This window comes from Heterodontus francisci, chromosome 40, assembly GCF_036365525.1.
Source record: "Heterodontus francisci isolate sHetFra1 chromosome 40, sHetFra1.hap1, whole genome shotgun sequence".
In the NCBI taxonomy this organism is placed as follows: Eukaryota; Metazoa; Chordata; class Chondrichthyes; order Heterodontiformes; family Heterodontidae; genus Heterodontus; species Heterodontus francisci.
Genome location: NC_090410.1, coordinates 13,274,143 through 13,296,716, shown reverse-complemented (window position 1 = coordinate 13,296,716; position 22,574 = coordinate 13,274,143). Strand labels below are relative to the sequence as shown.

The window sequence follows — 22,574 nt, the reverse complement described above, 5'->3', positions numbered from 1 at the left end:
TCTGACAAAAGGAGAGCATGAGAAACTTCCCATTGTCCAAATTTCTACAGTCCCAATTAAAAGTCAGAAAGAAAGTGCAAGTCACAAAGAAACTGAAAGTTTGTCGGTATCACAGAATGAGTAGAGTAAAGTGAGTCAGGGTCTTTAATTAAGACTATTCAATCAATTTCACAGTCCCAACCATTAAGTGGAGTTGCTAGTTAAAGTTCAGGGTTGACACAGACTGAGATGTTGAGAGAGCAAAGTCAAACTAATGGAAATGGAAGATACTCAGAAAGAAAGAGAAAGAATGCAGATGGAGTAATTGCAAATATATAGGAAGGAAGAATAAATCATTTGTTCTTTTCATTACTTCTTGTCAAATGATGATATTTTTGTTAAAGGCATACTGGTGTTAAAGAAAAACTTTTTTTTACATGTAAATTACTCTGGAAATATTGGTCATATATGCTTTAGTTGTGATTACAGTAACAACAAGCATGTAAGCTAACCTGCTAAAAGTCAGGTATTGTTATTATATTCTGGGAAATTATGTACATGTAACACAATATTTTAATGTGTACGTTTTCTTATGGGGAGGGATTGTAGTATATTGTAGTAGCTGAGTATTTTGTTATACTGGCCTCTCTGCTGCCCCCTCTGTTGGGGAGGTGTAAATAAAGCTGGTTCAATAATGGCTGCTTGTTGTGAGTCCACTACCACATGTTCTTTGCTCCCCTCCCCCTTTTCCTGCCTCTGTACTTGCTTAAAATCTGTTACATCTCGAACTTTTTCCATTTCTGGCGAAAGGGCATCGACCTGAAACGTTAACTCTGTTTCTCGCTCCACAGATGCTGCCAGACCCGCTGAGAATTTCCAGCCTTTTCTGTTTTTATTTCTTCCTGCGAAGCGGCTTGGGTTGTTCCCCTGTGTTAAAGACGCGATATTAATGCATGTTGCCGGTGTTTTAAAGGAAGCTCCTTTCACTCAAAGTACCTGAGCTGCTGGAATTCATGGCGGAATGGACCGGGCTTCTGGAGCCCCCGGGTGTGGGCTGTTTGGGGGCTTTGGCTGCCGATGGGCCACTGGAGCATCGGACCAGCGTGGTCGGCAAGCACTGGCGTGGGCGAAGGTCCACCGTCTTTATCTTCTCTTCCTCGGGAATGCTGTCCTCAGAGCTGCTCCGGAACTTGGGCTGTGTTGGGGGCAGGGTGGGGGGAGAAAGAGGGAAATGTGTCAACATACCAGGGTCTGGTACAGGTCCTAGCTTTGCTGCTCTATCAGGGCGTTCCTTGGAGGAGAGTCAATAGGGAGGAATGGGGTGAAGACCGTAGGGGAGATTAGAAGTGGACAAAGCTGGTAAATAAGCTCCCTTCAAACCACTAGAATCAATCTTTCCAAAGTAGCCCATGGGTGGGCAATGTCTGCATTGCGTAGTTCAGTGGGTGCGACACTCTCACCTCTGAGTCAGAAAGTCATGGGTTCAAATCCCAGTCCAGAGCACATAATCCAGGCTGACACTCCCAGTGCAACACTGAGGGAGTGCTGCACTGTCGGAGGTGCCGTTTTTCAGATGAGATGTTAAACCGACACCCATCTGCCCTCTGAGATGGATGTAAAGGAGCCCAGGGCGCTATTCCAAAGAAGATCGGGGGAGGGTTCTCTCTGGTGTCCTGCCCAATATTTGTCCCTCAACCAAAAAATCACTACAAACAATGATCTGGCCATTATCTCATTGCTGTTTGTGGGAGCTTGCTGTGCGCAAATTGGCTGCCATGTTTTCTACATGGCAACAGTGACCACACGCTTCAGAAGTATTTCATTGGCTGTAAAGCCCTTTTGGAAGTCCTGAGATTGTGCAAGGCGCTATATAAATGTAAGCCTTTCTTATTGGGTGGTGTACCGGGGTCATGTGACCACCACTTCTGGTGTGGGGGTTTTGGGCACTGGGCAGTGCAGTAACCATGATCTTCCCCTAGAGCTCTCCACCACCTTCTCAAGGGCAATTAGGGATGGGCAATAAATGCTGACCTGGCCAGTGATGCCCACACCATGAACGAATTTTAAAAAGTGATGATGTTGTGCTCCTATTACAATGTTAATGGACTGCAGCTTGGATCTGGGTGTCTTGAATGGATGGTTGGACATTGACCGTTGACTTGGGACAGTCCAGCCCTATAAACCTCTCCATGGGTGCACAGCGGTCCAGAAAATAGCCTACGGCCTGAGATGTTCCTAATATGGTCAACACGTGACCATGATTCTTAGCATGACTTGCTATGTGATGGCAGTGCATCAGGTCCAAACAAATAGGCTTGACCTCGTCTCGTCATCCTGACAGCTGGAGCTGCAGGTGAAGCTGGCTAGATATTAACAATTTGCTGCCTGAACAAATGATTCACCAGACAGTCTAGAATATTCTACGGAGTCTCCAAACAGTCCAGCATCTTTTAACAGGTAACCTGCAAAGTCAGTTTTCCACTTATTTCTGACATTACACATCGGAGTTTTCAATTAATTTGCAACAGGAAAGTTCGACCCGGATATCCCCCTTCCCCATGGCCACCCCCTCCTATCCTGCTCCCTAATTGGAGGTTAGGAAGTGCTGCTCACCTTGGGCGGTAATGGTGGGGGGATGTCATCCCGCAGGGTCTCCATCAGTCTGCGACAGATCAGAGAAGAAGATTAAACTCAAACCCTCACACACCCCCAAGTGCATTGCATCTCTGGCCTTGTGGTGAGGACAGTGCCTCACACATGCTGGGGCACCGGTTATATCCACCTGGGAGCCTGAGTGACTGGGAGCCAGTTTCAATGTTAGATTGTTCCTGAATTTTTATACTATGTGAAGATGTTAAACTGCACCCTTACAGACAGAGAGAGAGCCACACAGTCTGAAACAGATTAAAAGAGATAGAAAGACAGACAGATTAAGAGACACACGCACATACACTGAGACAGAAAGTGAGAGACTCACATAGACAGAGAGTCACCACCCACAGGGAGATGGGGGAAAACTCATAAACCAAGAGAAACACATCTTCCATTGTAGTACATGGCGGGGGTGGGGGGGGGGGGGGGGTGGTGTTGCTTGAACTGTGCATGTCCTGGGGTCTTGGAAGGGTCCTCGCCCAGAATTCATGGTGTATGTCCAAGCTGCCCTGAGGAGGAGGTGGCATTGCCCCATTCCCTGGCCCCCTCACTCTGTGTTAGTCTCCTGCCCTCAGCAGTACCCCCATTGGCAACACAGCTCTTTAGCCTCGCCCCCCCCCCACCCCCACCCCCCACCCCCCTGAAGTTGCCCATTTCTCAGGCTAGTCCTGAGCCGGGTTGAAGTGGTAAATCCCAGAGCATGAGGAGTAGCGTCAATTTCTGAAAATTACAATAATCGTGACAGTGACTGGGGGAAACACAACCTGCTTGGACAACCCAAGCCATCCAGCAAGGCTGCTACAACCCCCACACCAGAGCAACGGGTGGAGACGCACAAAGCGCAACCGGGGGAGGCCCTATGGATTGGCACTGGGGGGCACAGCCTGGTGGGGGGTTGTCAGAGGCGCGATATCCCCTGTTGGTATTGGATACCCTCGGTCGAGGCTGATACAGCTGAGATATCCCTAGGGAGCGCTGCCGAGACAGATACCTCCAGAGAGCACTATAATAATTTGGTTTGCCTTATTTTACTGGGGAAGGTGATCAGTTAATGACAGACTACCAGTAGTGGCACGGGCACCAGACTCTTTGACACAAGAACCGTCACCTACACAGCAACATCATCGTAATCATCGTCCGAATCTGATGTCTTCTCCCTGCAGACAGACAGAATCAGTCATGAGTTTCAGCTTTTACTTGCGTGTTTCTGTTACACCTGATTCACGTTCCCCCAAGATCCTCAGTGCCCTCCCCAACAGCAGCAGCACGCAGACAAGTAACCGCACACGTGTAAGCACACACGCACATATAACTGTGCACACATGTAAACACGTACACATATAAAGCACACACGTTCATGTAACCACGCATGCTTGCAAACGCACACACGTAGACATGTGCACACATAAGTAAACACACACAAGTAAACATTAACACAGATACACACGGATGAACATACACATGTAACTGCACACACATGTAAACACACACCTAATATACATTTGCAAACACATGCACACACATGCAAACATACTGGCAAATATACAGATGCACTTACACGTGCTTGTGCACATACAGATATACACACGCATGTTCACACAGAGGCACACTCGCATCCACACATTCATCATTTCCTCAAATGCCTCACAGTCCCTGAAGGTGACCATCTCACCTGTCCCTCCTCCCAGAAATGGACACACTCGGTGAAGAACCTGAATTCTGCTCCACAGACTGATCCTAGATGAAGAGAATAAATTCAGCAGAGAGTCACGAACTGTATCTGTGACGTTCTGGGTCTGTGACTCACAGAGTCTCCCCCAGATGGAAGGGGACTGGAGCCAGTGTTCATCATTGGGACACAGTCAGCCTGTGACTTGCAACATAGACATGATGGGGGGAAAGAACTCAGGAGATGAGGCCGTATTGGACTGTGTGGGGGTCAGAGTAATACTGGACTGTGTGTAAGGTCAGACTGGTCCGACTGCACAGGGTTTCCTGTCCCACTGACCGACCACCATCCCACAGCTTGCAAGGAAAAAACTGGAGCCCATCTCCCCCAACCTCCTATCTCTGGGGCATCATGCCTGCCCTTCCCCCAACAATTCACCTAGCTCAGAAGCAGCTGGTTGGAGGAGGGGAGGAAAAACATTGAGGATATAAATCCACACTGGTCCAATTGGAGGTGTAACCATAGGACAGGAGTTCTGTGGGGGGAGGTGGGGGTGGTGATTGTGTGTCTGGGTAATTCTGGGTTTTGTACTGAGGCAGGAAGAGCGCAATTTGAGGTGGCATATAGATGTGGCTCAGTGGGTAACACTTTTGGCTCTGTGTCCAGAAGGTCGTAGGTTCAAGTCTCGCTCGAGGAACACAAGCACAAAAATTTCAGCTGCCACTCCCAGTGCAGTACTGAGGGGGTACTGCCTTTTAGATGAGGTGTTAAACTGAGGCCCCGTCTTCCCTCCTGGGTAGACGTGAACAATCCCATACATCGTCTGGCCAGTATTATATTGGTGCTTGTGGGACCTTGCTGTGCACAAATTGGCTGCCGCATTTCCCACAGTACCTCGTTGGTGTAAAGCACTTTGGGACGTCCTGAGTGTGTGCACGTTTGTTCTTTCTATGTCCCCTTATCGCCCCGTCCCCACTGAGCGTGCCTATTGCTGTCTGTCACCATTCTGAGGTGGGGGTGGGGTGGGGGGGGGGAGTCAGAGGTGAAGGTGGGTTTCTGCTGGGTGGCTCCATGTTGATTGTGGTAACATCACTGAAAGCCTCACCTTATTCTGCCAGCACTCTTCCCTCTGTATGGCTTGTTCAAACTGAATCTTGTGAACTGCGAAAACATCATCAAGTTGTCAGAAACCATCAAATCTGTAAGGGCCGTTCACCCCTCATTGAGCTGATAGCCCAGCCCCATCCTGCCAAACCCTGCAGCTGCTTGCACTGAAACCCAATCCAAAGTTTCAAAGGAAGAGGACTTCAACCTGGGAGGAAAAAACTCCAACAAGTGACAAAACTACAAGTTGCCACCAAAGTGTACTTGAATAAAAACAGCTGTGTAAACTAACTAACCCCCACCCACTAACCCCTGGCCTGGTCATGTGAGAGATAACGCTCAGGCTGGTTCGCTGTTTGCCCCATCGGGAGCACACACTCTTTCCCTATAGTTTCTCACCCAGTTGATGGAGGTCGAGAGATTTGAAGTGTACATTTGCAGAGCCAATCTTTTATAGACCCTGCAGCTGTGCCCAGGGGGTCACAGCTGGAAATTAACCAGCTGGAGGCACATAACCTGCCAGTAAGGGGCACTCCGTGCCCAGCCTAGCACCATGCATTAGGCCTTTGATGAGCTTGTCTTCTGAAATCTATTCCCTCGCTTCCCAAATAATCACCACATCTCTATTAAAGGGAGCTCAGTGAATTGGCTCTAGATAGACCTGGGCTGGGAGTCCCAGACCATCCTTCCATCCAATTATAGCCAGAAGGAGGCCATTCAGCCCATCCTGCCAGTGCTGGGTCTCGTAAAGAGCTATCCAATTGGTCCCCACTCCTCCAGCTCTTTTCCCCATAGCTCCAGAAACGTTTCCTTTTCAAGTGTTTATCCAATCCCCTTTTGAAAGTTATTAAATCTGCTTCCATTGCCTTTTCAGGCTGTGCGTTCAATATCGTAACAACGCACTGTGTTTAAAAAAAAAAGGTCTCCCTGAGCTTTTTTTTGCCAATGATTTTATATCTTCTGGTTACTGACTCTCCTGCCGTTGGAAACAGTTTCTCCTTATCTACTTGATCAGACGATAAAACATTCCACAGTTTCACATTAGATGAGACAACCCTGAATCTAAGTCTCACAACCTGGGCCTAGATTTTTCTTCACTAACTGGGCTGAGCAAATCCTGCCTTGGTTGCACTGCCCCCTCGGGACTGTCAAGAGAGCGGGGGAACGGAGATCCCAGGATTTTCCTTTTGAGGCCTCTGCAAGTGGCGGGATATTGGACTTGAAGTCCTCACAGTGAAAAATAAATGACTTCCAATCAGGAAATATAGAATTACATAGAATGAACAACACAGAAACAGGCCATTCGGCCCAACAGGTCAATGCTGGTGTCTATGCTCCACACCAACCTCCTCCCACCCCTCTTCATCGAACCCCATCAAGATATCCTTCTATTCCTACCTCCCCCATGGGTTTGTCTATCTTCCCCTTAAATACATCCAGGTTATTTGCCTTAACCACTCCTTGTTGTTGTGAGTTCCACATTCTCACCACTCTCTGGGTAAAGAATTTTCTCTTGAATTCCCCATTGGATTTATTAGTGATTATCTTATATTTATAGCCCCTAGTTTTAGACTCCCTCATAAGTAGAAGCATCTTTTTTTACGTCTATCCTATCAAACCCTTTTATAATTTAAAAGACCTCTAGCAGGTCACCTCTCATTGTTCTCTTTTTTAGAGAAAAGAGCCACAGCCTGTTCAGTCTTTTCTGATGTGAATATCTAGCTGTTCTGGATTCATCCTTATGGGGACAGCGGGCGGAATTCCTGCCTCAACTTTCCTGAGGTGCGGTAGGGAAAACCCAGGGCTTGAGGTTTAAGAAGAAAATCTATCAAACACCTGTACAATCCATTGTAGAGTTATTTTCAAACTAAACTGCTCGGCAGCACAGACCAGAGAGCAGACACTTTGGTGGGTCAACTCCACGTGTTCAGGGAAGTCCAAAACTTACGTTTTATTTCCGAGTTTGTTCTCTCTGCTTGCGAGTGCCGGTTAGTCGAGTGAATCCTACGTGGGACAGCAGGAGGAGGCTGTGGGGAGGAGAAAGTGTCATAAGGTCAGAGGTCTCGGCTGATCCAAGAGCCAATATCTCATGTGCTGTGTCACTTACTTATTGCGGTTAGATACAGAGTTAAAGCTCCCTCTACACCGTCCAATCAAACACTCCCAGGGCAGGTACAGATGGGGGTTAGATACAGAGTTAAAGCTCCCTCTACACCGTCCCATCAAACACTCCCAGGACAGATATTCTCCAATTCTTTCAGTACACAGAGGACTCGAATCCCTGCCCTGTTACTGAGACTAATTCAGAGTCACAAGAGCAACACAGCCGGAAACATTAGTAGCCAAACTCAGGTAGAGGCCACTGTGGGGGGAGATGTCAGAGAGGGGGGATAGCAACTCTTGGCAAGTATGGAACATCTGGGCAACTGTGTCAAGTTGTTTACTATAAGCTGCCTTGACCCATTTCACTGAACAGGAAGTGGGGGAGCTGTCTGAGTTGTGTGGGGTGGGGGGGGGGGGGGGGGAAGGGACGGGAATAGATCTCTATCATTCCCTGTGCTGCGCTGGGGAGGTGACAACACCGGCCTCAATCCCAGTAGGAGGGGTGGGCCTGCAAGTCTTCTGTGACGACACTAATAAGAGGAGGTCTGGATCTCCCCTTGGCCCCAGGAGGGGGAGTTACTGCTCGTTCCCTAGGCCCCAGTATCGAGAAGGCCCTGCCCCACCCCTTGGACCCCAGCAAGTATAGGAATAGTCAGCACAGGTACTCACAGTGTAACGTACCTCAAGGTCATCGTCATCCATCTCCTGGAGGCTGGAGTGCTTCTCTGGGTTCCGAAGCTTGTCGATTAGTTCATGCACCAGTACTCGGCTGAGGCCAGACTGTGCCACAAACTGATGCTAAAGAGGAACAAGCAAAACAGGGGAAATGGGTGTGGAGCAAGAGAAAAGGAGAGAGATGGAGAAAGAAAGAAAGAAAAAGGGGGAGAGAGGAAAACAAAGTGGAGGGAGAGAAAGAGGGAGAGCAGGGGAGATGGAGAGAATGAAAGAGAAAGGAAGAGATGTTGGGATGGAGAGATACACAATTTATAAATTATTCTAAGTTTGTACGATCATACAGCACAGAAGGAGGCCATTCAGCCCGTCATACCCATGCTGGTTCTCGGAAAGAGCTATCCAATTCATCTCACTCCCCTGCTCTTTCCCCATGGACCTGTAAAATGTTTCCTTCTCAAGTATTTTACCAATTCTCTTTTGAAGGTTATTATTAAATCTGGTCCTACTGCATTCTGCAGAGCATTCCAAATCACAACAACTCACTGTGTATACAAAATTCTCCTCATCTCCCCCCCTCTGCTTTTTTTGCCAGTTACTTTAAATTTGTGCCCTCTGGTTACCTCCTGCCAGTGGAATCCATTTCTTCTTATTTATTCCATCAAAACCCTTCATAACCCTTGGAGGAAAGTATAGGTGGTCTGATTAGCAAGTTTGCAGACGACACTAAGATTGGTGGAGTAGCAGATAGTGAAGGGGACTGTCAGAGAATACAGCAGAATATAGATAGATTGGAGAGTTGGGCAGAGAAATGGCAGATGGAGTTCAATCAGGGCAAATGCGAGGTGATGCATTTTGGAAGATCCAATTCAAGAGTGAACTATACAGTAAATGGAAAAGTCCTGGGGAAAATTGATGTACAGAGAGATTTGGGTGTTCAGGTCCATTGTTCCCTGAAGGTGGCAACGCAGGTCAATAGAGTGGCCAAGAAGGCATACGGCATGCTTTCCTTCATCGGACGGGGTATTGAGTACAAGGGTTGGCAGGTCATGTTACAGTTGTATAGGACTTTGGTTCGGCCACATTTGGAATACTGCGTGCAGTTCTGGTCGCCACATTACCAAAAGGATGTGGATGCTTTGGAGAGGGTGCAGAGGAGGTTCACCAGGATGTTGCCTGGTATGGAGGGCGCTAGCTATGAAGAGAGGTTGAGTAGATTAGGATTATTTTCATTAGAAAGACGGAGGTTGAGGGGGGACCTGATTGAGGTGTACAAAATCATGAGAGGTATAGACAGGGTGGATAGCAAGACGCTTTTTCCCAGAGTGGGGGATTCAATTACAAGGGGACACGAGTTCAAAGTGAAAGGGGAAAAGTTTAGGGGGCTATGCGTGGAAAGTTCTTTACGCAGAGGGTGGTGGGTGCCTGGAACGCATTGCCAGCGGAGGTGGTAGACGCGGGCACGATAGCGTCTTTTCAGTGTATCTAGACAGATACATGAATGGGCAGGAAGTAAAGAGATATAGACCCTTAGAAAATAGGCGACAGGTTTAGATAGAGGATTTGGATCGGCGTAGGCTTGGAGGGCCGAAGGGCCTGTTCCTGTGCTGTAATTTTCTTTGTTCTTTGTTCTTTGTAATGTTGAACACCTCAATTAAATCTCCCCTTAACCTTCTTTGTTCTAAGGAGAACATTCCTAGCTTCAATCATCTTTCTGCATGACTGAGGTCCCTCAACCCTCTGGTCATTCTAGTGCATCTCCTTAATATGTTTGCAGTTTTCCAGACTTCATTTCCTCTTCAGAAGTGTGTAGCTGGCTGCATATAAAGACGTCACTATTCCTGGCCAGAATGGAGATGATTGGATAATTACCCCCATCAGTCATGCCTGGAGATCACCCTGCTTTTATCGGGAGACATTGCTGTAGTTTCAGTCATGAGTTCTGTTTCCTACAGTTCATACAGATGCTTTTTCTATAGACTCTGTACACTATTTAGACGTATTTAAAGGACAAAGTTCTTTCCTGCTCATCAGGAGGGAATAAAAGGCCGAGAGTTTTAATAGAGGGCTTTCACTGCTGCAATGGATCCTGGGATAGTTCTGCCTCCATTGTGTTCTCTCACTGTGACAGCAAAAGGGCAAGGGAAGGGATTTGCCATCAATGTGAAGGGATCAGATCATGATCCACAGGCTGCAGAGTGAGATATCTGCCATGAATGCGCAGACCTGTCAATGTGTGACTGCAGGCTAAGATTGCAACAAGATGTGGGGTCCACATCGAGACCTGGGATCCGTGGCTGTACTTACTGTTAGCATCTTGCTGGCGGCTGGCCTCTTCTTTGGATTCTTCGTTAATGTCAGCTTGGCAAAATTGTGGAACGCTGAACTCCTGAGGGGGGGAAAGGGCAAAGGTCATGCCTTCTGCCTGCCTTACCGAAAGGTCAATATCTCACTCTGCCACCCCACCCCTTGCCCCAAACTGGCAGGTTAACCCCTTCACTTCTCTACATTAATCAGAGGAAGAGGAAATTGAGTGTGTGTGTCTGGCTGACTGATGGGCTCCATGCAAGGTGTAGAGTTTCATAGAATTTACACCACAAAACAGGCCATTTGGCCCATCTGGTCCATACCAGTGTCTATGCACCACACGAGATTCCGCCCAATCCTCTTCATCTAACCCTATCAACATATTCTCCTATACCTCTCTCCCTCATGTGCCCACTTAGCTTCCCCTTCAAGGCGTCTATACTATTCACCTCAACCACCTCTTTTGGTAGTGAGTTCCACATTCTAACCAATCTCTGGATAAAGTAGTTTCTCTTGAATTCCCTATTGGATTTATTAGTGACCTAGTTTTGGCCTCCCCCACAACCTTCTCCACATCTACTCTATCAAACTCTTTCATAATTTTAAAGACCTCTATCAGCTCATTCAGAAATTCTAGGCTTACAATCTCACCCAGTTGTTGGTTCTTTCTCCATTCAAATCCCAAATCTTCATGCTCTAGTCCTCTCTCTACACCCTGGTTGATTCCTCCTGGTGTGGCCCCCACCTCAAATCCAAAAGGCGCAGACTGGAGCATACCTGATGCACATTCACATCAGATATGGCTAGACCACATCAAGTGATATCAGGCCTCATTCTTCCCCCTGCCTGGAGATTATTTCAGAATGGACTTCTTTGTCCCCAACTTTTCAACTGCCTCTGCTATAAACCTCCCTTCGCCTCTCCCTTGTCATCTTGTTCATGAAACCCACCTCCGACTGCCTGGACCCCATTTCCACTAAACTGCTGACCAGCCACGTTCCTTTCCTGGCCCCTCTGCTGGTGAAATTCGAAATGGTTCTCTCTCCTTAGGTATCTTCACTTCTGAAACACCCATTATTCGCCCTTCCTTATCCTTGCAAGCTACCACCCCATCTCCAACCTCCCTTTCCCCTCCAAAGCCCTTGAGCTTGTTGTCACTTCCTAAATGGCCATCTTTCTCACAATTTCCTATTTGAATTTCTCTGATCAGGTTTCTACCCCTGCTACAACGTTGGATCAGCCCTATTCAAAGTCCAAGCTCCTCTACCTCGTAACTTGATCTATGTCCATCCATTGCCTTTTTCATCCCAATCTTCTCTCATCCACTGCTTAAGATCCACTCTCCCCTGCAATGGGTGCATTTTAGCTCAACATACAAGTTCAAGCAGTAAGTTTAAAGCTCCCTTAAAACTGCCCATCACTGAAAAATCTTGATTTTGTGTCCTTGTGTTCAAATGGCCTCTCCCCTCCTCATCTCTGTGATCTCCTCCAGCCCTACAGCCCTCTGAGAATTCTGTACTCTAATTCTGGCCTCTTGCCCATCCCCAGTTTTCACTGCTTCACCATTGGCGGCCGTGCCTTCAGCTGCCTGGGACCCAAGCTCTGGAATTCCCTCCCTGAGTCTCACTGCCTTTCTACCACCCTCTCTTCCTTTAAGACACACCTTAAAACCCTTTGACCAAACTAAAAGGGGCTCATTATTCTCTCAGAGGCCACTCTCCGAATACTTTGTGCACAAGACTGAGCTTTGCTCACACTATCTGTGTGCTTGACGATTTGTGCAGAGCACAAGTAAACCGTATTGCGATGGAGCCCAAATCATAACAGAGAGAAGACTGGGAACCATAGATCAGAAAAAAAAAATTAATATAAATAAACTTATCAGTTGTTAACGGTGAAAATACCCTGTTGTAAAGATCCAGAGCTGAACTCACCATTTTCCTTTATCCTTTAATTTGGGCGGCTGGTAACCACTTTTAGACATTAGAAAGAGAACCCTGGATAAAATAGAGAGAATGTTACTTCCCTGGCCTTAGAGGCAGAGAGACAATGAAATAGATGGAGAAAAACAGATACAGAGTGAGAAAGATACAGTGAGAGAGAGAGAGAGAGATTTCCCTCCACCTCGCTGGGTGGTGACTAATTCTCCTCATTCCAGAGTTTAGGAATCTCAGGGATTGACCGAACCATTTGAAGTACATCCTGCCCAACCTTCCACCCCCAACAGAGGAGAGAAAGAAAGGCTGAGAGATATCCCCAATTTCCGGTTTGATCTGGGTCTGTGTTGAGATAGAAGGGGTTCATCTCAGGGGCTACAATTTACCTCAATACCCCTGGATTAAGGAGAGGAATATCAGGCAGGGTTCCTGCTCCTGATCACTAGTGTGTGTGTGTGTGTGTGTGCATGTGTGTGTGTCTGTGTGTGTGCGCGCGTGTGCGTGCGTGCGTGTGTGTGTGTGTGTGCATGTGCGTGTGTGTGTGTAGCAATATGCAAATGAGTATGAGAGGAAATGTGAGAAAATAAAAACACTTTTCAAAACTAGCGCAATTTTGGACACAATTTGCACCCGAATCACCGATTACATCCAAAGCAGAAATTCGACCCAAGAATGGTTAGCACAGAAACAGGCCATTCGGCCCAACTAGCCCATGCTGGTGTTTATGCTGCACTCGAGCATTCTCCCACCCGACTTCACGTCACCCTATCAGCGAATCTTTCCATTACTTTCCCTCATGTGTTTATCTAGCTTTCCCTTAAATGCATCGATACTATTCATCTCAACCAGTGTTGCCTCTAATTTCTGTTGCACGTGCGGCCCCACATTTTAAGGAGAATATGGCTTGTGTGGGCGGCTTGTTTGTTCCCTCACGTGGTGCATTCCGGACTGTTGGGTGGCTACGCATTCACGCATTCCCCTCTCCCTTCTCATCTTGTCCATCTTGAAAACCGCTTCCTACAGGCTGGACCCCATTCCCACTAAAGTGCTGACCACCCAAACTCTCCACGTGATTGTGAGTTCCACGATCTAACCACTATCTGGGTAAAGACGCGTTTCCTGAATTTCTTATTGGATTTATTAGTGAATATCTTATATTTATGACCCCTTAGTTTGAGACTCCCCTACAAGTGAAAACATCTTCTCTACGTCTACCCTATTGACCCTTCAGAGTTTTAAAGACCTCTCAGCCTTATTCTTTTCTCGGGATAAGAGCTCCTGGCTGTTCAGTCTTTTCTGATAGGTGTAATCTCTCAGTTCCTGAGAATCTGGCTTTCAAAGACTACAACTGGAATTTAAGGGCTGGATTTTGAGCCATGACAGAGGTGGTTGCTAAAAATAGCGCCACCAGCCAGCGTGCTGGTTCCCAGGCTCCATCCTACCCCCGGGCCCATTTTCCCGGAGGCAGGATTTGGGGGAGGGGGTTTGAGGGAAGTTTCTGCATCAGGGTTCCCTACCCACATGCAGTGGATAGCTGATTAAACTAATTAAGGGCTGCTTAAGGCCAATTGAAGGAGGCCTGTTTTGCTGCCTGGAGGCGGCCTTTCAGCCGAGCAGGAGCCAGTACTCCAGGCAGGCTTAGGCCTACCTGCCTGCCTGGGTGCAGTAGCAGCAGCTGCAGGCCGCCCTGAATCGGGGCTCGGCCCCCACAGTGGCGGCCTGGCTGCAGAGGCCCTTATGAAAAAAAAGTTGGAGAGGGCGCCATTTTGAAGCGCCCTCTCCCTCACTTACCTGCCACGGCATCCTGCTGCTGCTTTCCAGATGGAAGGCCCCTGATTGGCCCTCCAGCTTTGAGAGGCCTCCCACCCTCTGGTCATTAATAGGCCGCTCTGGGGAAAATTCCCACACGGAGCGGGCTTCGGAAACCCGTGGGGAAAAATCCCGTCCTGACCTCACAAACTGGCTTCTGAATCAGGAATTCGTGATTCTGAACATTTTAGAACCGGCCTGAAGTCCTGTGAGAATGTCAGAACGTACTGACGCTGGCTGTGGTGAAATTGGGAATACTGGTCACTGATTGTGCCTGTATTGGGAATGCTTCCTCCTGCAGTAACTGTGGCTCAGTGGGTAGCACTCTTGCCCCTGAGTCAGAAGCTTACGTGTGCGAGGCCCACTCCAGGACTGAGCACATAATCCAGACTGACATTCTGAGTGCAGTATTGAGGGAGTGCCGCACTATTGGAGGTGCTGTCTTTCCAGTGAGGCCTAAACTGAGGCCCCAGTCTGGCCTCTCTGGCGGCTGTAAAAGATCCCACAGTATAGTTTTGAAGAGGAGAAAGGGAGTCCTGGCCAATATTTATCCCATAATCACCATCACTAAAACAGATTGGAGAAGAAATTTGACTCAGGCGGTACTGGATCGGCTGACTGTTACATGCAGTGACTGGTATGCAGTCCCATTGCCTGCAATGGAATTAATTATCAGGCGTTGAGTACAATGTGCAGACAATCCCATTTTACACCATCACCTGAGATGATTTTCTAACCTGTTATCTGGTCATGATCACATCGTGGGATCTTGCTGTGCACTGATTGCCTTCCGCACCTCCAGCATTGCAACGGTGATTACACTTTGAAAAGGTAATTGGCTGTGAAGTGCTGAGGGACTTTCTGAGGCCATGATAGGCGCTATATAAATACAAGTTCTTTCTCTGACAGGAGCAAAGGGTTAGCTTTCTCGCCGGCAGTTAGAATAAGTTCAAAGCAGCTCATTGTGAAACTGCCGCCCACGCCCCGGGCAACCCACAGTCTTCAGGATGGCGGGTGAATCCCAGAGCGCGTGGGTGGGCCCAGACTGCGGTTGTAGGAACGTTGCTTGTGCCAGTCTGGTTAAAGGGCAGAGCACCCCCTCACACTGTGCTGAGGCGAGAGATCTCTGAAACAGTCTCCAATGATCAAGGATGATAGAAGGGCCTACAAGTGGGTTGGCAATTCCCGGGATGAGAAGGCTGTGCTCTGAGGAGAGAGTGAATAGAATGAACCAATATTCTCTGGAGATTAGAAGAATGTGAGGTGATCTCATTGAAATCTGAGAGGGTTTGACAGGGTAGGCACTGAGAGACTGTTTCCCCAAGCTGGAGAATCCAGCTCGAGGGCTCATAGTCTCAGGGTAGAGGCCCGAGATGAAGAGAAATTTCTTCACTCGGAGGGTTGTCAATCTTTGGCATCCTCTACCCCAGAGAGCTGTCGTTGAGTATATTCAAGACAGAGATTGATAAGTTGGGGCTTGAAGGGAGTCAAGGGATTATGGGTAGAGGGCGGGAAAGTGGAGTCGGCATAGAAGTTCAACCATGACCCCATTGAATGGCAGAGCAAGGCTCAAGGGGCTTAAGAACAGTAGGAGCAGGATTCGGCCAGAGGCTCGAGGAGCTGCATGGCCTACTCTTGCTCCTACTTTTTTTATGTTCTTATGAAGTGTCTTGGCAAGAACCAAGCCTGTGCCAACTGAGAGAAATGGCCGTTAAAGAGGCAACGCACAGCGTCTTGGAGAGCACCGAAGGCTTAACATCCTGGAACTAAAACAAATCTCAATGGACACAACGATGGGTCAACAAGTCCGATTGGCAAAGCTCTCCACCCAAAATGAACACTCCAGACGAGGCCTTATTAAAATGGCAAACACCACCCACCTCAAAGGATGAACATCAAACATGGGGGGCTGCAGTTCCGCCAGCTCAATGGCCGTGATGCCAACCGCCCAGATGTCGCACAGCTCATTGTAGCCACCTTTGAACTCCACAGCAGCTACTTCAGGAGCCATCCTGCGGAAGGATCCGGAAACAGACGGAGCACGATTAACAGTTATTAGTGAGTCAAAGCAGCTCCTTATCGTTCATTCAATCTATGGAATTAAACCCAGGCCAGGTAGAGGCGTGAAGGAACAGAGGGTGAAATAGTGGAGAGAATGGATAGAGGGGTGAAGCAATGGGGAATGGATAAGACGGGTGACAGGGAAGATGGTGAAGTCAAACAAAACCCATTAGAAACCATGTAAATTGTGAGCCGTATGACCATCAGGGATTATGGGCGGAGGGATCAAAGCTACACCCTCAAGGGGCACTGCTGGAGGGCTGGGGGCCCCTCAACCCCAGAGGGGACATTAGCAGAGGCCCAGATGCTGATTAATCAGCTGACATTTTGGTTCCAGGTCGGGTGAAGGACGGAAAACTCGGCTTGGGAAAAACCGCCAATCAAAATGGAAATGAAAATACAGGAAACCCCTTTAGGAACATTGCCTCTCTCCCCTCCCCACCCCACTGGAATTTAATGCCCCGAGCAGCTTTCCCAAATCCCAGATTTCAATCGTACCAGTACGGTGTTCCGATGAAGGACATTCTTCGGGCAAAGGTGGCGGTGATTTGAGCCGAAATCCCAAAATCAGCTGGAAAACAGAGAGGGAGAATTAAGCAGTTGCAGGGTTCAGACTGCATGTGTATCACCAAGGGCTCATCATTGCTCCTTCCCACCGAGACGGAAAGGTCATTTCCCTCCCCCTCATTTATTTAACGATGACCTTTCCTTTCCCTCCCTCTGTGTGTGACCTTTCCTGCGTATCTTTATACAACAGCACAACTGAGGTAAAAAATTTACTGTGGGTAACCCACCCATACATCCAGGCCAGGCCTTCACATGCAGAACAGGCCTTTGCCTCACACTTAGGCCTACCCTTCACACCCAGGACAGCCCTTCCCCCTCACTACCAGGCCATACCCTTCACACCCAGGACAGGCCTTTACACCCAAGACAGGCCTTTACACCCAGGACAGGCCTTTACACCCAGGACAGGCCCTCAGGCAGGCCTTTCACTCACACCCAGGACAGGCCTTTGCCTAGGTCAAGCCTTTCCCTCACACCCAGGCCAGGCTTACCTTACACATACAGAGCAGGCTTTCCCTTCACACCCATTCTGGGCCATCCCTGGCACATGAAGGCCAGGCCTCCCTTCACAACAAGGACAGGCCCTCAGACAGGCCTTCTACTCACACCCAGGATAGGCCTACACCCATCATACCCATCTTCCCCCCCACCCCCCACACAAACTGGCTAGGCTTTCATTTCACACCAAGGTCAGATGTTCCCCTCACATAGGGTAGATCTTTCTCTTGCAATGTGCTGCCTGGCATCCCCACTTGTGGGGGTGTTCAATTTTGGAAGAAAGACAACTATTAGAGCTTTGAGATCGTCTCTTTCTCTCTCTCCTCAATCTCCTGTCTGCAGTAAGATCAAAATTCTGGGCCCTGTGCAGCCATTACTGAATCATCTACAGAAAATTCACTAAAAACCCCTGCAAGATGGTAAAGACTACAAAGACAGGACGCATTTAAAGAATCACTTGTGACGATAGGGACAAATATGCTAGTAATTATAGATTTGATGCTAAATCCCATCACTAAAGGTTTCTGGTGTAAAAATGTAAGCAAAGCTTTACCCCTCTTGTGATTCCAGCTGTTCTTCAGCCCTACATTCTGGGTTTTTAGGAACATTAGCAACTGGAGGAGGCCATTTGGCCCATCGTGTCTGTACCAGCTCTCCAAATGAGCAATTCACTTAATGCCATTCCCCTGCCTTCTCCCCATAACCCTGCACATTCTTCCTTTTCATATAACAGTCTAATTCCCTTTTGAATATCTCAGTTGAACCTGCCTCCACCACACTCTCAGGCAGCGCATTCCAGATCCAAACCACTTGCCGCGTGAAAAGGTTTTTCCTCATGTCACCATTGCTTCTTTTGCCAATTAGCTTAAATCCGTGTCCTCTGGTTCTCAATCCTTCCACCAATGGGAACAGTTTCTCTCTATCTACTCTGTCCAGACCCCTCATGATTTTGAATACCCTCTATCAAATCACCTCTCAGCCTTCTCTTCTCCAAGGAAAATAGTCCTAACTTCTCCAATCTATCTTCATAACTGAAGTTCTTCATCCCTGGAACCAGTTCGTGAATCTTTTCTGTACTCTCTCCAATGCCCTCACGTCTTTCCTCAAGTGCGGCGCCCAGAACTGGACGCAATACTCCAGCTGAGGCCGAACCAGTGTTTTATACAAGTTTAACATAACTTCCTTGCTCTTGTACTCTACGCCCCTATTAATAAAGCCCGGGATACTGTATGCTTTATTAACCGTGCTCTCAACCTGTTTTGCCACCTTCAATGACTTATGCACATATACACCAGGCCCCTCTGCTCCTGCACCCCCTTTAGAATTGTACCCTTTATTCTATATTGTCTCTCCATGTTCTTCCTACCTAAATGAATCACTTCACATTTCTCTGCATTGAACTTCATCTGCCTTCTGTCCGTCCATTCCACCCGTCTATGTTCTTTAGAAGTTCTACACTATCCTCCTCACGGTTCACAATGCTTCCAAGTTTCATATCATCTGCCAATTTTGACATTGTGCCCTGTACACCAAGGTTAAGGTCATAAGTCTGTTTTTGACTGACCTGAACTCCATCCACCTGCCTTAGCTAACAAAAATGCATCCCCCCTCAGCCTTGAACGCTTCAATTTTCGGGGGACCCAAGCTTTGTCACCAATAGCTGGTGCCTATGATGGTTGCGTCAGCTGTGGCTCAGCTGGTAGCACCCTCACTGCTGAGTCAAGAGGTTGTGGGTTCACATCCTACTGCAAAGGCTTCTGCACGTAATCTAGACTGCTGCTCCTAGTGCAGTACTGAGGGAGTTCTGCACTGTTGGAGGTGCTGTCTGTCAGGTTAGACATTGAACTGAAGCTCCATCTGCCCTCTCAGATGGAGGCAAATGATCTGTGGCTCTATTTTTGAAGAAGAGCAGAGAATTCTCCCTGGTGTCCTGTGTCAATAAACCAGATTATCTGATCATTATCACATTGCTGTTTGTGGTGATATGTAGTCACTATTCCATTGCAACAAACAGTGCAGCCAATGCACACAGCAAGCTGCACCAACAGCAATGTGATCATGGCCAGATAATCCGTTTTAGTGATGTGGATTGAGGGAAGAATATTGTCCAGGACACTGCAGATACATCCCCTGCTTTGCAATAGTGCCATGGGATCTTTTACATCTACCCAAGAGGTGCAGAAGGGGCCTAATTTTGACATCTTATCTGAAAGACGGCACCTCTGGCGATGCAGCACTCCACTGGGAGTGTCAGCCCGGATTCTGTGCTAAAGTCTCGAGTGGGACTTGAACCCACGACTATTTGACGCAGAGGTGACTGCCACATCCGTTGAACCAAGCTGGCAGCGGTAGCATTTCAGGAATAACCTAAGATCCCGGCGCGTAGTTTGGTTATACTTTATGCCTTAAACGTGCAAGGAGGCTCCAAATGAGGGCAACGCATTGCAGTGTTGGGGTAATGTTTTATCAGATCAGCAGTGGCCCATTTATCAAGTGCGGCTTGAAGATTTTTGCGGGATTCCCCCCCACCTGGGTTTCCCCTGGTAACCCTTGGGATCTGACCCATTCAAGGAACAGACAGCTTAAAACAGGCCTGAGTTACAAACAGATGAGGGTGGCTTTTCCAAAGGTCAACTAAAAATATAGTGAAAAGGCAGCCATGGAATTAGCATCCACCACCTGGGAGGAAAGGGGTTTTGCTCAGGACTTGAGTGCCAGGAGTCAGGGGTCAAGGGTCGCGGCCACAGGCGGGGTGGTCCTGAGGTACAGCATGGTTGTGCTCTGAGTAAAGCTCCTTTGATACTACCCTAACTGCAGAAAATCCTTTACTATATCGGCGTGATTTTCACACCCCATTAATCCTTATAGTCTGAGTGAGATTGTTTGCAAACACACACTTTAGTCCCCATGCCAACTTGTCAGTGTTCCAGGAGAAAAATGAACTTTTCACTGAGGTTGGCGGTCGTCACTTTGAAGCATTCAGATCAGTTGCAGGACTAGACTAACAGCTATTCAAGCCAATCAATTAGATATTACTAATTCTGGTCTCCATATTAGAATAAAAAAAGATACAGAGGGACTGGTGAAGGTGCAAGAAAGATTTATAAGGAGAACACCAAAACTGAGAGGTTATACCTATCAGGAAAGACTGAGCAGGTTCATTTCGCTAGAAAAGGGAAGGGTGAGTGATAATCTAATAGAGGTCTTTAAGATTTTGAAAAGGTTTGACGGGATAGACGTAGCGATATTTCCACTTGCAGGCGAAACCAAAACTAGGGGCCATAAATATAAAATAGGAACTAATAAATCCAATAGGGAATTCAGGAGAAACTTCTTTATCAGAGAGTGGTTAGAATGTGGAACTCGGTACCACAAAAAACATAAATGCATTTAAGGGGAAACTGGTTAAACACATGCGGGGGAAAGGAATAAAATGTAATACTGATAGATTGAGATGGAAATCAGTGGGAGGAGGCTCATGTGGGTCCTAACTGTTGGCATAGACCAGTTGTGTTGTACATTCTAGGTACTTTCTCCAACAGTAGGTTGTACAGCAACACGTTCCCTTCGCGGTCAAAGACACAGTTTAACTGCTGGATGACCAAGCAGCCAACAACATTCTTGAAAAAGCCGCTGATTCATTGTTTCCTCCTTGTGCGAAGTCTTGTGGCTTGAGCTGTCACATGATCGGCCAGGTGATGAGGTCACTGCTGAGGGTGATCTTATAATTGATTGAATCCTGGGTTGGTTTTTAAACTGCTTTTAAAATTATTTTTTTGGAAAACCAATGATAAATAATAGTTATAGGGCAGATTTTATCAATTTGTATCCCTGACAGAAAATCTCACCGCAGTCTTTCCTGCTGTTTAACACATAACTAGGGTTAGTCCAGGTTTGTGCCTGAGAGCCTTGATTTTCTTGGGGTGACCACCTCCTGATTAGCGTGCAGGTGGCCCGAGACCTGTTTGATGGGACAGTGTAGAGGGAGCTTTACTCTGTATCTAACCCTGTGCTGTATCTGTCCTGGGAGTGTTTGATGGGACACTGCAGAGGGAGCTTTACTCTGTATCTAACCCTGTGCTGTATCTGTCCTGGGAGTGTTTGATGGGACAGTGTAGAGGGAGCTTTACTCTGTATCTAACCCCCATGCTGTATCTGTCCTGGGAGTGTTTGATGGGACACTGCAGAGGGAGCTTTACTCTGTATCTAACCCTGTGCTGTATCTGTCCTGGGAGTTTTGATGGGACACTGCAGAGGGAGCTTTACTCTGTATCTAACCCTGTGCTGTATCTGTCCTGGGAGTGTTTGATGGGACAGTGTAGAGGGAGCATTACTCTGTATCTAACCCTGTGCTGTATCTGTCCTGGGAGTGTTTGATGGGACACTGCAGAGGGAGCTTTACTCTGTATCTAACCCTGTGCTGTATCTGTCCTGGGAGTGTTTGATGGGACACTGCAGAGGGAGCTTTACTCTGTATCTAACCCTGTGCTGTATCTGTCCTGGGAGTGTTTGATGGGACACTGCAGAGGGAGCTTTACTCTGTATCTAACCCTGTGCTGTATCTGTCCTGGGAGTTTTGATGGGACACTGCAGAGGGAGCTTTACTCTGTATCTAACCCTGTGCTGTATCTGTCCTGGGAGTGTTTGATGGGACACTGTAGAGGGAGCTTTACTCTGTATCTAACCCCGTGCTGTACTTGTCCTGGGAGTGTTTGGTGGGGATAGTGTAGAGGGAGCTTTACTCTTTACCTAACCTATTCTATACCTGTCCAGGGAATGTTTAATGGGACAGTGCAGAGAGAGCTTTACTATATCTGAACCATGCTGTAGTGGAGGTGCTTGATGCAAGGTAGAATTTAATAAAATATATGTCTGTCTGTGTGACTCACCTAACTTTACATCCCCGTTGTCGTTGATAAGAATATTTGCTCCCTGTAGCAAGAAAATAAAACAGGTTTACGTTAAGCAAAAGAGCACAAGTCACTCTTCTTGCATATGCAATACACATAGACTCAGACAACACACATATATATATATATAGGTATAGATGTGTGTAAGAGGAGATTTGATAGAAGTGTTCAAAATGATTCACAAACCACTGATCACCTCCAGGCGCGTATCCATTGTCTCTCGAGATAAGGAGGCCCAAAAGAAGAGGAGATTTGATAGAAGTGTTCAAAATGATGAAGCGTTTTGATAAGAGTAATTAAGGAGAA

The 22,574-nt window shown here is 47.5% G+C and overlaps 1 protein-coding gene across 2 annotated transcripts in view; it reads right to left on the bottom strand.

The window, feature by feature from the left end:
• LOC137353101 (mitogen-activated protein kinase kinase kinase kinase 5-like) overlaps positions 1-22,574 on the bottom strand; it is a 143,546-nt gene that overhangs the window by 35,158 nt on the left and 85,814 nt on the right. The window contains exons 7-18 of one of the 2 annotated variants that reach the window (XM_068019088.1): positions 22,248-22,290; positions 16,792-16,864; positions 16,113-16,244; positions 12,421-12,483; positions 10,487-10,568; positions 8,177-8,305; positions 7,353-7,431; positions 5,406-5,461; positions 4,304-4,368; positions 3,744-3,788; positions 2,593-2,641; positions 976-1,174 (exon numbers count right to left, since the gene is read on the bottom strand). In XM_068019088.1, the coding sequence (XP_067875189.1) occupies positions 976-1,174; positions 2,593-2,641; positions 3,744-3,788; positions 4,304-4,368; positions 5,406-5,461; positions 7,353-7,431; positions 8,177-8,305; positions 10,487-10,568; positions 12,421-12,483; positions 16,113-16,244; positions 16,792-16,864; positions 22,248-22,290 (1,015 nt within the window). The remainder of the gene's footprint in view (positions 1-975; positions 1,175-2,592; positions 2,642-3,743; positions 3,789-4,303; positions 4,369-5,405; positions 5,462-7,352; positions 7,432-8,176; positions 8,306-10,486; positions 10,569-12,420; positions 12,484-16,112; positions 16,245-16,791; positions 16,865-22,247; positions 22,291-22,574) is intronic. The other variant, XM_068019089.1, reaches the window with a different exon arrangement.